General features: G+C 50.6%; 1 protein-coding gene across 3 annotated transcripts in view; it reads right to left on the reverse strand.

The window, feature by feature from the left end:
- The window catches only part of Egfr (epidermal growth factor receptor), a 220,609-nt gene that overhangs the window by 22,440 nt on the left and 183,286 nt on the right, over positions 1-14,883 (reverse strand). For 2 of the 3 annotated variants that reach the window (XM_065441659.2, XM_065441657.2), the window contains exons 2-8: positions 8,163-8,287; positions 6,891-7,674; positions 5,917-6,040; positions 5,603-5,770; positions 3,827-4,026; positions 969-1,101; positions 428-497 (exon numbers count right to left, since the gene is read on the reverse strand). In XM_065441659.2, coding sequence (XP_065297731.1) covers positions 428-497; positions 969-1,101; positions 3,827-4,026; positions 5,603-5,770; positions 5,917-6,040; positions 6,891-7,674; positions 8,163-8,287 — 1,604 coding nt within the window. Of the gene's footprint in view, positions 1-427; positions 498-968; positions 1,102-3,826; positions 4,027-5,602; positions 5,771-5,916; positions 6,041-6,890; positions 7,675-8,162; positions 8,288-8,768; positions 9,636-14,883 lie in introns of those variants that run through there. The other variant, XM_070531794.1, reaches the window with a different exon arrangement.

The following is a 14,883-nucleotide window of genomic DNA, read 5'->3' on the forward strand; positions in this document are numbered from 1 at the left end:
CTGGCCAATGCCCGCGTTTTTAACAGGGAGATTGTTGGTATAGGGCGAGCTTACCGAGACTAGGTTAAAACATGTGAAGCCAAAGGAGAAGTTGTCATTCATGTAAATGTAGCAAGCAAGAAGCTACAACCTGTAGCTTCATGCCACCTTCAGGTAGATGGGAACTCTTATGAGTCCTCCTCCACCTCTCACAAAAATAATCTTATCAGCATTTTGTGTGCGCGTGTGTGTTTTTTTTAAAGAATGCATATGTGCTTCCACAAGTCAGCAATGTGAACATCAACAAAGTTTTGAAAGGAGGAAAAAAGTGCAAAACATGACATGTGTAACAAAAGATCATCTTGATGCCTTTAAACAGGCTATTAAGGGGTAAATTTATGTCCGAGAGCACTGTGAACAAAAATCAAGAAACGGAGAAACTACTTACAGGCCCAGAACATTCACCGAGACATTCTTCATGGCAGTGCTTGCACACAAAGTTCCCATCATCGTAGATGCTGAAGGGAAGAAGGAAGAAATAATTACTACATTGAAACCAACTTGTTGCTGAAAATTGCAATAAGTTCATTAACATCCTGAAACTGCTGTCCCAGAAACACAGTTAGAATAACTGGGCCTTTTCACATTATGAGGGAAAATAGAAGAATAACAGAATGGGTGCATCATCCATCACTCACACACTACAGGCAACTTGCAATGAGTGATGTGTACACAAAACACACTTCCACAACGAACTTCATGCTGCAGTAGAGCACTGGGTCGCCCCTTTTGCTGCAGTAGGACCACGCGTCACCTAATGCTTAACCTGTTTAGGGTTCGCAAGGATTGGTAGTAGCATTCGGTTGAAACTATCTTGGGACGAGGTTTATCCCAGCACGGACTCAGCTCCCACAAGCACAAAGCATCACCACTAGTAATTAGCATTATATAATGTAGGCAGGTGCAAGCATGTATGTTCTTGTTGTTACCTTTTGGGTGTGTCACACTTGTCGATGCAAGTGTCTTCTAGACGGTATGATTTGCAGGAAAGGCATTCATTCGGTGCTGGGCCCCAGCAACCACTTGAGGAGCACTGTGGGTGGCATACAAGCTTTTGTGCCTCTGCAAGCAAAAATGTTGAAGAAGCTTTAGTACTAATGCAAAATATAAGAGCTTTTCTTTCTGGTGCATGTTCAAGTGCATAAATATTGGCCACTACTACAAAATCATTGCAGAATGAAAATTATACTTATTACCACTGCAATCACTCAGCTAGCGTTACCTGCATTGTTGCAATAATTAGAAGTATTGACATTTATTAGTACTGAAGAATTATACTGACTAAGTGAGCATCGAGATGCATGCGACACTGCTGAAAAGTGCACATATTGAACATATGTGAAGAACAAAGGCTTACTGAACTAAGTCGCACTGGATATTTTTTTTAGAGCACAACTCTTAGGCACTGGTTCCTGCGGTGAGTGTTGGCGTTACTCGTAATCGAGCAAATGAGCACAGTGAAGGATGAAAGAGCGAACATGGAGTGCAGCAGGGTATGAAAGGAGGAAAGCGGAGAACGGTGCAGCGGAAACATGAGGCAGAAAGCAGAGGAGAAGGCTGTGATGAAAGCATGAGAAGAAAAGCATAGTTCCGTGCGAGACGGGCTCTGCGGCAACGATGGCTACAAGATGGCGCCAGAGTAGTGTGCGTCTGATCACCAATGGCGCCATCAATACCATACATGGAAACAAAGTGCTACATGAGCGGAGGTCTGTCAGCCTCTCGCGAGGCAGTTGCACCACACATCCCTCCATTTGCAATGTGCCGCGTGAGACAGATTGTCTACGGATTATCCGTGCCAGCCAATATATCGTAAAATGAAAACACGTATACAACTGCGCTCAAATTTCGCAACAGGGAGTGTTGTAACCATAGTTGAATGTTTTACAGTGAATGAACTAGAGTCCCTAAAGAAGGGCAGCAGCAAACAGTGTACAATTTGACCTCCAGCAAACTGTCACACAAGAACTCGCTTTTAAATCTGTATTGGATGCTACTTATTCCATTTCTTTGTCAGTTAAAAATCTTAAAATAATTTTTTTATATTTGCTGCCAGGATAACCTTTCCAGATTTTCCACTACCCTATCAAGTGATCGTGCTATAATTAAAGGCAATCTCATTATTACTGAAGAATTAGGCAAATAGTGTTGTTGTGCTCCACTTGCTGTGCTCCTGATAAATTGATAAAATTTCTGTTGGACTTATTTTGTCCCGCATGTTCATTTTACAAAGCCACACAGTGAGCAGCTGCACCCGTTGCACATTGAAATTCATTGAAGTCCATGTAAAGTGCACGTAGCCGTTCCAAATCACTTCGCGCTGCACTGCAGCAATGGCTGCATGAAACCACTAAACCAGTCTACCCTAACTTATGCACGCGGCCTACACCAAGCCCTTGGCAAGCTACATGTAGCCCGAGCATAGTTGTGATAGCATCAAATATTTACACTTTCAAGTTTCTAACATCGCAGCGGTCACTCCTGTATGTCGGTACTTATACAGGTGGTTAACGCGTAAAGTTCGCATTTGTAAATCACGGTGTACATGCGGCACTGCCCACGCCGCACAGTTTCCATTCACACCTGTTTGCTGCGTTCATTAAAATGTGACCCGAGATCTGGAATTTCTGACATTATTGCGATAGCAATTACATGGACACTCCAGGCGAATTTTCGACGTCGGCGTCGCCGTCATGTTCCGCATAAAGCGGCCAAGTGCGATAGCATCGTGACCTCACACTCCATGCTGTATGCGTCAGGGAAAGGTTTCCAGGGAGAACCGAGAAGGATGGTGGCGGCGTCTTCTCACGCTCGCCAGGTGGGGCGGGGGGGGGAGAGCGGGGAGGTGTGCGCGCGCTAGGAGGGGGCGGGGGAGGAGGCAGGTTATTTCCTCTCCTACTTCGACTGCGGTGGTAGAGTGCGGCTGCGCGCGCCCTAGCTTGGAGATAATCTGCGGTGGGTTCGAAGGTTAGGCCGGCCCGAGACAGACGATTGCTTCGCATGCGCTGCGTTCTGGCGCGCCTGGTTCGCAGTGACGCGAAAGGCAGCACGAAGATGAATTCACTCGCCGCCGCCGCTGCTGCTGCTCATCACGCCAGCGTTCTGATGGCGCCTGTAGGCAGTCATCGAGTGAAACGTGTTCGTGTTTTCCTGAGCGCGCGCGACAACGTGCTTATTCATTTAGTTAGTAAAAAATTTTTACAGCAGTTTACGTGGCTGAAAAAACTACTTAATTTACTTCGTACAGTTGTCTAGTAATTAGCCATCGCAGACAATGCTTCGCCTTTCGGGCGGAACAGTAACTTTCGCGAAAACGCAGCCCGCGTCTTCCTTTCGTTGTGTTTCAAGATGACTGGCGTGACGCGTGTTAACGGGCAGCCACCGTCTGCGATACGACGTTGGGGTCATCCCTAAAATCTGCAGCGCACCAGAGACGAAAAACAAAGAACGAAGAAGGCAACGCGCACCAGCCACTCAGTTTCGACAAGAAATTTTCGCCCGGCGAAAATAAAAACAAGTAAAAGCACAACTGTAGACCTGCACGCGTGTTCCCCGCGTGAGTTGGTTACTCTCAGGTACGTGCACGATAACTGTCCGCCTTCACGAAACTTCCTTTAACCCTGCGATTCCGCAGGTCTGCAACAAGCCGAATTTAGGTTCTGCGCCATGCGTAGTGCCGACAACCCTATCCTAGGTGTACACTAAGCAATACCTTATGCGTCCACCACGCTCTCTGTCAGAATCATCCATACGCAAGGCTATATATATATATATCCACGAATCTTACCGCATTCGGCCTTGTCGGCATTCCGCTGAAGCAGCACGTTGTGGGCGTTGGACTTCATGACCTGGTACCAGTCGACGCTGTCGGCGAAGCACAGGTCCTTGTTCTCCAGGATGGCGATGCTGCCCGAGCGGATCTTCTTCAGGCTCCGTAAGTTGAGCGACTTCAGCGAACTCTTCACGATGTACAAGGCGGCGAAATACCTGCAGCACGCGCGCGAGACATCGGACGTATATACGTCACGTCACCGCAGAACAGGCACGCTGCGCCGACGATTGATCGCCCGCAGATATCACCAATGCAGTCTTACCCCATTATTTGAGGGGAGAAACATAACAGACCAGGAAAGCTTTCTGCCGCAGCTTCGGCCAGATAACTTCAGCCGAGCCTATATAATTTTTAGCTTATGGAGCGGTACATTCGCGGATGACAACTTTCGGGGATATTTTCGCAAGGTTTCACGTGTATAGCGCCGGACGCATAGGCGTATGCGAGCGACAGCATACTTGACACAAAGTCGTGCAAGGTTGTTTTAGCAGTGCCAGGAAGGCTGTCGGACGCCTACGCATCCAGTGCCAGTCACGCGAAATCTCGCAAATTTAAAGGTATCCCAGAATGTAACCATTCGACCACACCACCCCCGATAACCCACTCTACAAGATGGTCATAAAGTTGACTAAATAAAATTTAATGGCAGGGTCTATCTACAGTATGTAGGCAGAGAGAACCACGACCTACAGTATGTATAAGAAACTAACGAACATACAAAATAAGCAAACTGGCAAAGCGAAATGTGAACCAGCAGCCTACTAAGACAACCCCAGCAGCTACTTTAAAAGTTCAAGCAACGATTCCAACACAAGAACACTACAGGTGACTATTTTGCAGAGAAAGGGAGAGAGGCGAGCGGCACGAGAAAAGCTCCTCTGCGCGCAGTTCGCGCAACTACAGACAAAACACGTGTACAGCTACAAAACGAAGGGCCGGCGCTAACAAGGCAACGGAAAAAACGATTGCTTTGACAAGCTGCGGCTATCGGGCACGTGGACAGACAGGCCAACGACACGCATGCAGCACTGCAAGTGGCCACCGCAGCGTTACCTGTCGTGCCCCTTGGACTCGTGCGTGAGGTGGGAAACTAAGTGACCGTGGATGCCGCTACAGAGAGGAGAAGGAAGAGGAGGCCAAACGACACCAGTCTCACCACCGTGCGAACTCCAGGCAGGCCATGCGTACTTACATTACAGTTATGATCGTACGTCGCCGATTAGCTGGCATTTCGAGAAAAGTACCCTGCGTTTATATCCCTCTTTTACGAGCTGCCTCGTAAAGCGAAAAATTACGTCTTCGATGTCGAAGTAACAAGGGTTATAGCAACCTCGATACAAACAGATAATCTGCGGCACTTCTCTCGACTAATATCGACGGTAAATCACTAAATAGGAATTGTCGAACATGCTAAGGAGACTGCTAGCACCATGCATGCTACATCATAGATTCTTTTAAGAAGTCCCCAAAATCTCAGCGTGGTATCTGCTATTAGTTCTTTTTCCAAAGAGCAGGTTTCTTTGTTGTCGTTTATGCAGTTATGTGCCTGCTGGAAGGACAAGTACGATCAACTTGGCCCGCACGGCGCACAAGAGCCCAATCACCGAGGCTCACATATGAATGCAACGTTTTCTTTACCAAGCAATGCCGCGCACGCGGCATGATATAAAATGAACATTTTTTTCTGCACTGTTCATAATAGTAAAAAAAAAAAGAAACAATAAATCTTACTCTGTTAGCGTCCGACCGCCGATGACTTCTAGATTGCGAAAGTACGACAGCGACGTGAAGTTGGGATGCGAAGCCTGGATGTTGACGTAGCCAGTGACTTCCTTCAGCGTGCTGAACACTTCCAATTTGCTCGGGTCCATCTTGTCGTAGCGAGGACCGAACGAGAAACTGCGAGGAAAAGTTCGCAAGGGAGCGTGATTTTTTCCACCGCGCATGGCCAAACTCTCAAGATACACCACACGCTCAGAGCCTTGTGAACGGCCACACTTGTACAAGGAAGTAAAAATAAACAAAGGAAAGAAAGAAGCACGTACTCGGCGTAAACTTCCTGAAAGCCGTTGAATGTCGAGTCCAAGATGGTAAGGGAACCTTCGATTATGGTGCAGCCGCGGAAGTCCTCGATGTTGATGGAGTTGACGACGCTCACCCCTTGGCAGTCTGCAAGAGGAAACGCGGGAAAGCCGACCGTCACGCGCTGCGCTGTGCTCAGTCGGAAACGGCTACGTACGACGGAGTTGTAGCGTCGTTATACACTACACGAAAGAAAGCATTACGTCATGGCCGCATGCCCGTTACCAGTCGCATTCAACATAATCGCAACATAATCGACATCGCTACACGTGAAAAAATTCGTCCGAAACAGCCAGTTACAAAACTTATCAGTCGTTCATTATAATACTGAGCGCTGAAGTACGAGAAAATTGTGTAACCGGGTAAAGAACTGCCCGTTCTTCCTGGTCTAGCAATGGCTGCGGAGAAACTGCAGTTTCGTTTAAGTATGTAAGCATGCAAACAGAAGACACTGGCGACCTCAGTGACAAGAGAAACGTATTCCTGGAAGGGCAGCTTTCTATATCATCAAGGCAAAAGCTTTTTAAACTAAAGAACGTGGACTGGGTGAGCAATTTCAATCAGAGGCCGTATTCTCCTCTAGTAGCCTTTGGCGACAACTTTGCTGCGCTATGCTACTTGAAGTTGGGAGCATTTCTTTCTTTTTTCTATCATACAATCTGTCCTTCGTGCCGAGGAGTAGGAAAGGCAAATTTGTTTTTAGCCTCACTCGCATACTATACATCCTGCAATCGCACTCAACCATCACTCATGTAAAAACGGCACTAACGCCACATTCTAGTGGTCTGGCTCACAATCGCCACCCGCGTCGAGAAAGTGACGTCCGCAAAGTGAACAACAAACAGTCTAGTGCACGCGATTAAAAACCCTCATTTCTCTCTATATAGTATATATAAGGACCGACGTCGCGCAATTGGGGGCGGAGGAGGACACTCACTCTTCGGGCAGGGTCCGTCGCAGGGCACGCACTCGCCCTGCTGGGCCTTCTTGTTGGGCGGGCAGTTGCGGACGCAGGCGCCGTTGTCGCGCAGCAGGTGCTCGGGGCAGTCCTTGACGCAGGTGGCGCCGTACGCGTACTTGCCGTCCGGGTTGTAGTCCCACGAGTAGGTGTTCGGGTTGTAGCGCATCATGGGCGGGCACTCCTGCTTGCACACGCCGTCGTCGTAGAAGTTCTGGCAGGCCAGGCAGTCGCTCTGCTTGGGCCCCACGCAGCCGCCGGCGCAGAACAGGTGGCAGCACTCGCGCGGCTCCGGCCCGAAGCAGCGGCCCTGGTGGCACTGCGGCGAGCAGTTGACCTTGGAGAACTTCTGGCAGTTGTGCGGCCCTTCGCCCCAGCAGTGGCCGCCGCGGCACGACGCGTCGCACGGCGGGCAGCTGCGCTCGGGCTGCGTGAAGTTGTACACGTAGACCATGTGCGCCGGCGGGCCGGACAGGATCTCGTCCCACTGGATGTGGCGCACGTGGCACAGGTTGTAGTTGTTGAAGAAGCCCACGTTGCCGCGCAGGATGTCGCGCAGCGCCGGCAGCTCGAGGTTCTCCATCTTGGACAGCGTCACGATGAGCGCGAACTCCTCGTCGTGCACGTTCAGCTTGAACAGGCTGCGGCCCCGGATGATCATCAGGCTCGGCAGCAGGATGCGCTGCACGTCCACGTGCGAGATGAGCACGTAGCCCGTCACCTCGCGGATGTCGCGCAGGAAGCTCAGGTCCAGGCTCTTGTTCTGCGCAGTAGACAGACGTAGGGGGACGGGGGGGAGCAAGCGCCACGGTTAGCACTTGTTACACGAGCAACAGACCCGAGACGAAGGCGCTCTCTTTGCTTAGTGCTGCACAAGACTGCACGGTGGTCCTTATTCGCGGTGGTCACAGCATCGGCACAGCGATCAATGAGCTTGATAAGAGCTGTTGTGCGCAGTGAATGTCGTTAATGATGATCGCCGAGTGAAACATATTTGTGCGTGTACAAGTATGAAAACAACGGTGAGTAACGCGGAAACTCTGCAATGATGTCAAGTCGGCACAAACTTTGATAGACTGGCGTACTATAGAAAGTGGCGAACGCAATTGGATATCGCAAACAACTTTCCCGACATAGCTGACCAGCAATAATGCATTAGTGGATAGTTGTATATCTACTTCTTACTGAATTATACTTCATCCGTTAAATAGACACTCGTTTGAAGTGAAAGTGAAACTGGAGAGTTCTCACCTGTAGCCATGTCAACTCCAGGTTCCCGTCCACGTATGTACAATTTGTGTAGCGGTCCCTGAGGTTCTGGTAGTGATGCTCTCGGTTCGATGGAACCGACATTCGGCCATTTGTGCCGATGCAGACTGCGTCGCGAAAAGAGCAAAGAGTGGTGTCAACCAATGCATTTAATGTAACATGCATTTAAAGTCAACAAACGTCCGTCACACAAATTATCTAGAACGCATAGATGCATAACATGAAACGCTTAACCTAGAGCAAAGAAATGCAAACTGCGTTATCATGTTTCCTTGGCGATACATCGTTCAGATCAGTGCGCTGTGCTCGAAGAATGTCACCGGCTGCCTTGTACACTCAACAAACAAAATAACTCAAAATAACAAAATAATAACAAACAAAACAAACAATAACAATAACATAACAAACAGTAACAACAATAACAATAACAAACACAAAATAAAAGCATGACACTCAAAAAAAAAAAGATGCAACACAAAACAGCAAGTAGGCGTGCGAGTCGCATATGTGAAGACCTCCACAGTGCTACGGGCTGCAGCAACGTCTGCGAAGGGGAAAGAAAATACCACCGCAATCAGTAATACGTACTTTTCCCTTTCTTGACATGGCCATTCTTTTTGGACTGACCGGCACCAGAAGACACCAGAAGTCCGAAACTGACTAGAAGAAAGACCACGATGAGCTGAGTCCTCACGGTCATGGCGACTCGACGTTGCCGACAGCTACCGTCCGCATCACCTTCGGCGAACAGCACTTTTGTCGCACAACAGGAACTGTTTGACAACCTCTACTGGCTGCCGCGTAGTACGCTTTAAATTGCGTACAATAAAAACAGCCGCGAATCACTGCACGTTCGCACAACTAGAGAGTGGACGAGGGTCACAGGCCAGGGCAATCTGGATGACCGTTTTTCTCGGAGCTTGAGTATAATCTGGCGATACCCGTAGCAGACGCGTACGCTTGAGTCACACCGTTGGCACGTTATCACTACCGTTGCTCCGCTTAGCTTGGGAGCGCCGAGTATTGGGATGCTGCGCGGCCACTCGTCGGACCCGGCGGCGACGTCCTCTGGCTCTGGCGTCCTCCGGGAAGAGACAGCGTGGCACTACGACCTGGAGGGCCTCCGCGTCAGGAGGCCGAAGCAGGGAACCAGCTCGCTCGGTCGGCCGCTGAGCATAATCCTTCGCCGTCTCGCCATCATCTGCAATTCGGTCACGCGGTGCGCGGAGAACCACTGTTTACACGACGGCCGACACCTGAGAGAAGAGCCCCGCCACCAACACCCGTCGAGGACTGGACCGCGGGAGGGACTTCTCTGGCGTCTTACGTTACGCGTGTGCGTGTGCTGTACGCCCGAGTCGTACCGACTTGCGCGCGCGCGAGCGTGTACTTTGCACCCCCTCGCGAGAGCGCGCCGCGCCAATCCTACGGCTGCGAGCAAACCGCGAGCGGCCTATGGCTCAACGTGGTTGGTGTGTAGTCTGTTCGCCGGCACAAACTCCAGCCGACGCCCGGAAAGGTGCTGCGCGGCGCTCCGTGCGCTCGAGCGGTCGGCGTGATAAGGCGGCTTATCTAATCGCAGTCTTAGGTGAGCACGTACTCCTAGAAGGCGCCTTTCTTGAAGGAGGCTCAACAAGGCATTGCCAGCTGCGTCTGCACTGCGGCCAGCAGCCCCTCTCGAGAAGGGACGCGCTGGCTCAAGGAAATACTGTTTAAGCCAGACGGGCGACCCAACCAGTGCCGGCGAAAACAAGGCGCCTCGGTCGCCGTTATCGCCAGCGCGGCGTCTTTCTTGCAAGAGCACTGGGAGCGCTGAGGAAGCGCGTTTATCGAAAAGCGTGGGCAGAAAAACTTCCTTAAAGCGATAATAACGACACTAAATATCCCCAAAACCGTGGCTGAATGGATATAACAGGGGCAAGACGACGACGCAGTTAAACAAAGTACGATGATCCCGTTCTATGTACGTTCAGCATGAACTCTATAAATCGTATGTGCGAAGTTTTCACAAACGCACTCTCACAAACTCGTGAGATTTCGAGCATAGCGGCAACCGAGTGAACTAAAGCAACCACTGACTAGCCCGTGCATAAACCGCAGTTCCTAAGACCACTGTTTCGATCACCGCACTTGAAGTGACCATCTATTAGTAACCGACACCCAACCCAGGCACAAGAACTCGATTTCTAAACGTCGCAAACATGAGGACAAAACAGCCACGCCTCCGCATCCCCCGTTGATCAGTGAAACCGTTTGCATAGAGAATGGATTCGTACACTGACGTCAGGGAACTCTCGCTTTCATAAGCACAGCGCGCTAAAGACAACGTGACACGCCATTTGTTCGCTCGGCCGTAAACAAGCTTTCCGCGGCTCCCCCTGCCACCCCCTTTCCCTCCTCTTCGCACGCAACTTTTTTCTGAAGAGGCCAACATATTTCTCCGCAAACACGTGGCGCAAAATGTACTCGGAAAGTAAAGGGAAAGAAAACAAAAAAGTCGAGCAACTAAACTTGCATCACAGATAGTCGTTAAAAAAAAAAAAAGGAAAACGAAGCATCAAGGTGGCGTTCTCGGCAGAAGTATTCGCGGCATGACCTGACCCGAAGTGGTGACCCTTGCGTCTCTTCGCAGATCGTATATCCCGAGAGAGAGAAGTGGTTCTTGAAGGGATAAGGAAAGGTTGACGCTGTTTTCTGCAGCCCTTGCGGGAGCACGGCTCAGCGTCGACGTATATCCCGACCTTCCTCACCGCCGACACACACACGCTCTCTCTCCTTCTCTCTCCTTCCAATCCGACGAGAGAGAAAGAGAGATGAGCACGGCACCAGCGACGGCGCGAAACGTGACCTAAACACAACGGCGGCATCGGTCACGGTTGCTTCGTTTTGCTGTTCTTTTCGAAACACCCCTTTTGTTGGACGAGAGGCGGCGAAAAAAAAGAAAAGAAGAATCGCCGCCACCACTCGTTCTCTCGAGCCGCTTTTTATTTCATCTCCTTTCCTTTCATGACCCTCCGCGCGCCCTGCATATTCGAAGCATTGCCGTCGCGTACACTCTGCGTGGAATGCATGCGCGAACTCCAAGCCCTGTTTCCCTTCGGTAAAATTTTTTTATTATTCTTTTCCTCACCCAGAAAGACGAGCGCGTCCTGCAGTGCAGGCAACAGCGCGCGTCGCATCGCACTGCATTGCAGTCGCGTGATTCGAATAAGTGAGCGAGGGAACGGGGCGCACAGTTACCGTCCGCTCGGTGTGCGTGTCGCCCTCTCGAACTGAGGCTTTCGATCAAACGCAGGAAAACGAACGTCGTGCGACGACGCTTGCCTCGGCTGTACAGGCTAGCGTTCGTGTTTACAGGCCAGCTTTCCGGAGAAACGACCCCACGGGGCCCGCGGGCGGAGAATGCGGTGTCCTGTGTGCGTGCGCTAGATGCGCCGACGACGAATCGCGACGTGGCGAGGTTCGCCGACCTGTCCGAAATCTCAGGCACGTATAACAGGCTCGCGCGAAGATCAGGTCCTTTTCCATACGGGCCGTGGGATTTGGTTCGCCGGTAAACTTTATTATTATCAAGCGACCTTACGGTCCGCTTTAACGCTTTCTGCGAAAGCGTCGTGTATATCTGCGTGGACTGACAATGGCTAGATAGAACACACGGTGTGCCAATGAGAAAAGCTAAGCGAAATCGTAAAGCTGGAGAATCACGTCGTTTTCGTGAAAAGTCGCACGTCGCTCTGTGTTCAAGAAAGAGTGTAAGAGAAAGAGGTTAATCTGGATTGCACCCAGTGCGCTACCTTACCATAGGGGAAGGGTAATCTGAGAAGAGAACACCACTGCAGTGTGCGAACGCTCGCGCACACGTGAGAGTTCACGGCGCAGTGAAACAAGTGCGCCAACAGCAGCGAACAACATATGCACAAATGTGAGAAAAATGGATGGTGATGGTGGATGGTGATTGCAGATCTGTATGAACCACATTTTCCAAACAACGCTGCTGTTATTAGCTACACCGAATGCGTAACAGAGCCGAAGAATATTGCCATACAAAATACACATTCTGCAAATAGGTTTGGAGACCAGCTCAGTATACATTTCCCCCTAGATTGACGGTGCGAAGTTCCCGAACCCCAATAAGAGTTCATCGCATAATTAGCACCAACGTTGCCTTTTGCAAGGCTTGTTTCGAAGTAGCGCGAAAACATAGACAGAACGACCGGACAAAGCGCCGACTTTGCTGAACTGGCGGAATTTATTGAAGCAAACTTGTTTTGTATAGATATCGTGCTAACGGTACTACTCGCAAAATGAATGAATTCCGGGGTTTTACGTGCCAAAACCACGATATGATTGTAAGGCACGCCGTAGAGGGAGGGAGGAGGGGGGGACCCCGGATTGATTCTGACCGCCTGGGGTTTTTAAGCGTGCATCCAATGCACCCGGTACACGAGCGTTCTTGCAAGATCGGTATACGGCCGTTGAGGCAGGGATCGAACCGGCGACCTCGAACTCAACAGCGTCACGCCATAGCCATGCAAAAAAGAAAAAGGAAAGACGCACTCTGGAGAGGCTATCAAACATCCAAAAGCGCGCTATAACCGTACAAAACGGCTACCGATGGCTGGCTCAAGCATGAATAAGCGCCGACCTCCCAAGCTTGCTTGCAGTTCTCCTTCGTGCGGGACTCTCTTAACGCGACAAAACCATCCGTATTTTTTGAAACTGCGAAACGAAATAAATGGTTGGCAAAGCACCGCTGCACGTGAAGAATCTTGTGACCAAAGCCCGGACGCCAGCGAAAAGACTTAGCACACCACATGACCTTGGTTGTAAGAATCATGTATGACGCAGAGCTATAGGTACAAACATTGACCCCTCTCGTTTTACGAGGAACGTGAAACGGAAAACCGAGGCTCCGTAAACCTTTACAATGTCAGCGTTCCTACTTTCTTTTTTTCTCGGAGAAAGCTGGTCGCAAGATACACTGACGCCAGTTATATCTTTACAGCACACGGCCGCACTACGATGTGTAAGGCAAGCACACCTAGCCACTAACGAAAGCATTTTCTTTTACTGCCGAGCTTCCCGTTTTTAACAAGACAGTTCGCTGAAGCAGCGCTACGCGAAATACGCGGGCTGAACGTTTATTGTAGAAGAGGGGAAGGAGCGGACTACGGCTTTCGCGTCGTTCCTTTAATGAGTGTTACCTGATGCTTTTTTTGTTTTTTTTACTTCCTGTCACAGCGGTACTATAGACCCTATGGTCATTGTCTCGAGTATGATTGAGAAGGCAAATTATGCATGAGCGCACGGACTGTTACAATTAATAATTAAAGAAACGAGAGTTTACAAAGCTAAGGGAGCGTAACTTTTCAAAGAGCCACACAACATAAGAGGACATCGCGCTATAGAATGCATATCGTTAAAGCTACGTAAGTCAAAACAATCCTGGAGGTATGTAGGCGGAAGATACGTCTATAGGTTCCATACGATACTCGTTGGCGAGCTATATCACGCCGCCTCGGTTCGTCCTTCGTTCTCTTTTGCTTCGTGTATGTACATCGCCCGTGGGTCCAGCGCCCAAAGAAAACGCCGTCCAAACAATAGCTCGGGCGCCCAGAACAGGTCCATTGTGTTCGATCGCACTCGGCTCTAGCGCGCGCGCGGGCAATCTGCATAGTCTCGTCACGTGTTCGCTCGGCTCCAGGCGCACCAACGGCGTCCAGTATCGCCGGCGTCGTTCCCAGATCCACCGCGAGAGCTCACGTTCCAGGGACGATGCCACCAACCCCCTCAAAACAACGCACAAATACCGCGTGCCTCGACGTCGCCGTGCGAGTGCTTATAGAAAGGGAGCACCGTCTGTGCTGTTCTCTGTCCAAACGTTTCGGTGTAAGCTAACACTACCAAAGTGAAGCGGGACGAAGGCGCGCGTTTTGTTTTCGTACCGCCAGACGCGGCTCACGAGGTGCGGCGCGCGAAGCTTGATCGGCCATTGTTGCTACACGACGAGAGGCGCGAGACACACCCCGCGACAACGGTCGTGCCCTTCGTCCAAGGACGCGACGCACCGCAACCACCTGCGGTAGCGCCACAGTGCACCGCAACTAGGGTGGCTAGAATTGGGAGGTGTGAAGACCGCGGCGCCGCCGCCATTGCCTAGGGAGGCCCCGCTACGCGTTCCTCCCACTGGGGTAAAATTTGGCGCTTCCGTCGGGGGCGCCGTCAGCTTGTCAGTCTCGTAGGCCGCGGTGCAGTGCGAAGTATCTCTCGTGGTCTGTATAGTGCAGCTGTATTTTTCTCGCGTTTCCTAAATTTCGATCGCTTCACAACACAGTGAATCTAAGTGGCACAGAATGGGATGACGTGAAGGTCAGAGTGCGTGAGCGCTTAATTCAGGTCTTGGGGCAAGCTTCGAGCGCACAGGGAGCGTGGGGAGATTAAAATCGTATCCGACGCGATCCTCCTGCTCTCGAGGCCACTTTCCGGCGGGCCTGGTGTTGCTTCGGCTCTGGCCTCTCTCCGAAAGGAACTTCGGATTCTCCTGCAGCGACGCTGGGACGGCTTGAGGGCCACAGCCTGTGCAGAGCTGTGGGAAATGGAAGCGTGGTGCAGCAGAAACGTCCTACGTAAGCATCTTTCAAGGAAGAACACAACTCTGTTTTCCCTGATAGATCCAAGTGATGGTAGCATAGTCGACTCACCA

This window comes from Dermacentor albipictus, chromosome 1 (genome assembly GCF_038994185.2).
Source record: "Dermacentor albipictus isolate Rhodes 1998 colony chromosome 1, USDA_Dalb.pri_finalv2, whole genome shotgun sequence".
In the NCBI taxonomy this organism is placed as follows: domain Eukaryota; kingdom Metazoa; phylum Arthropoda; class Arachnida; order Ixodida; family Ixodidae; genus Dermacentor; species Dermacentor albipictus.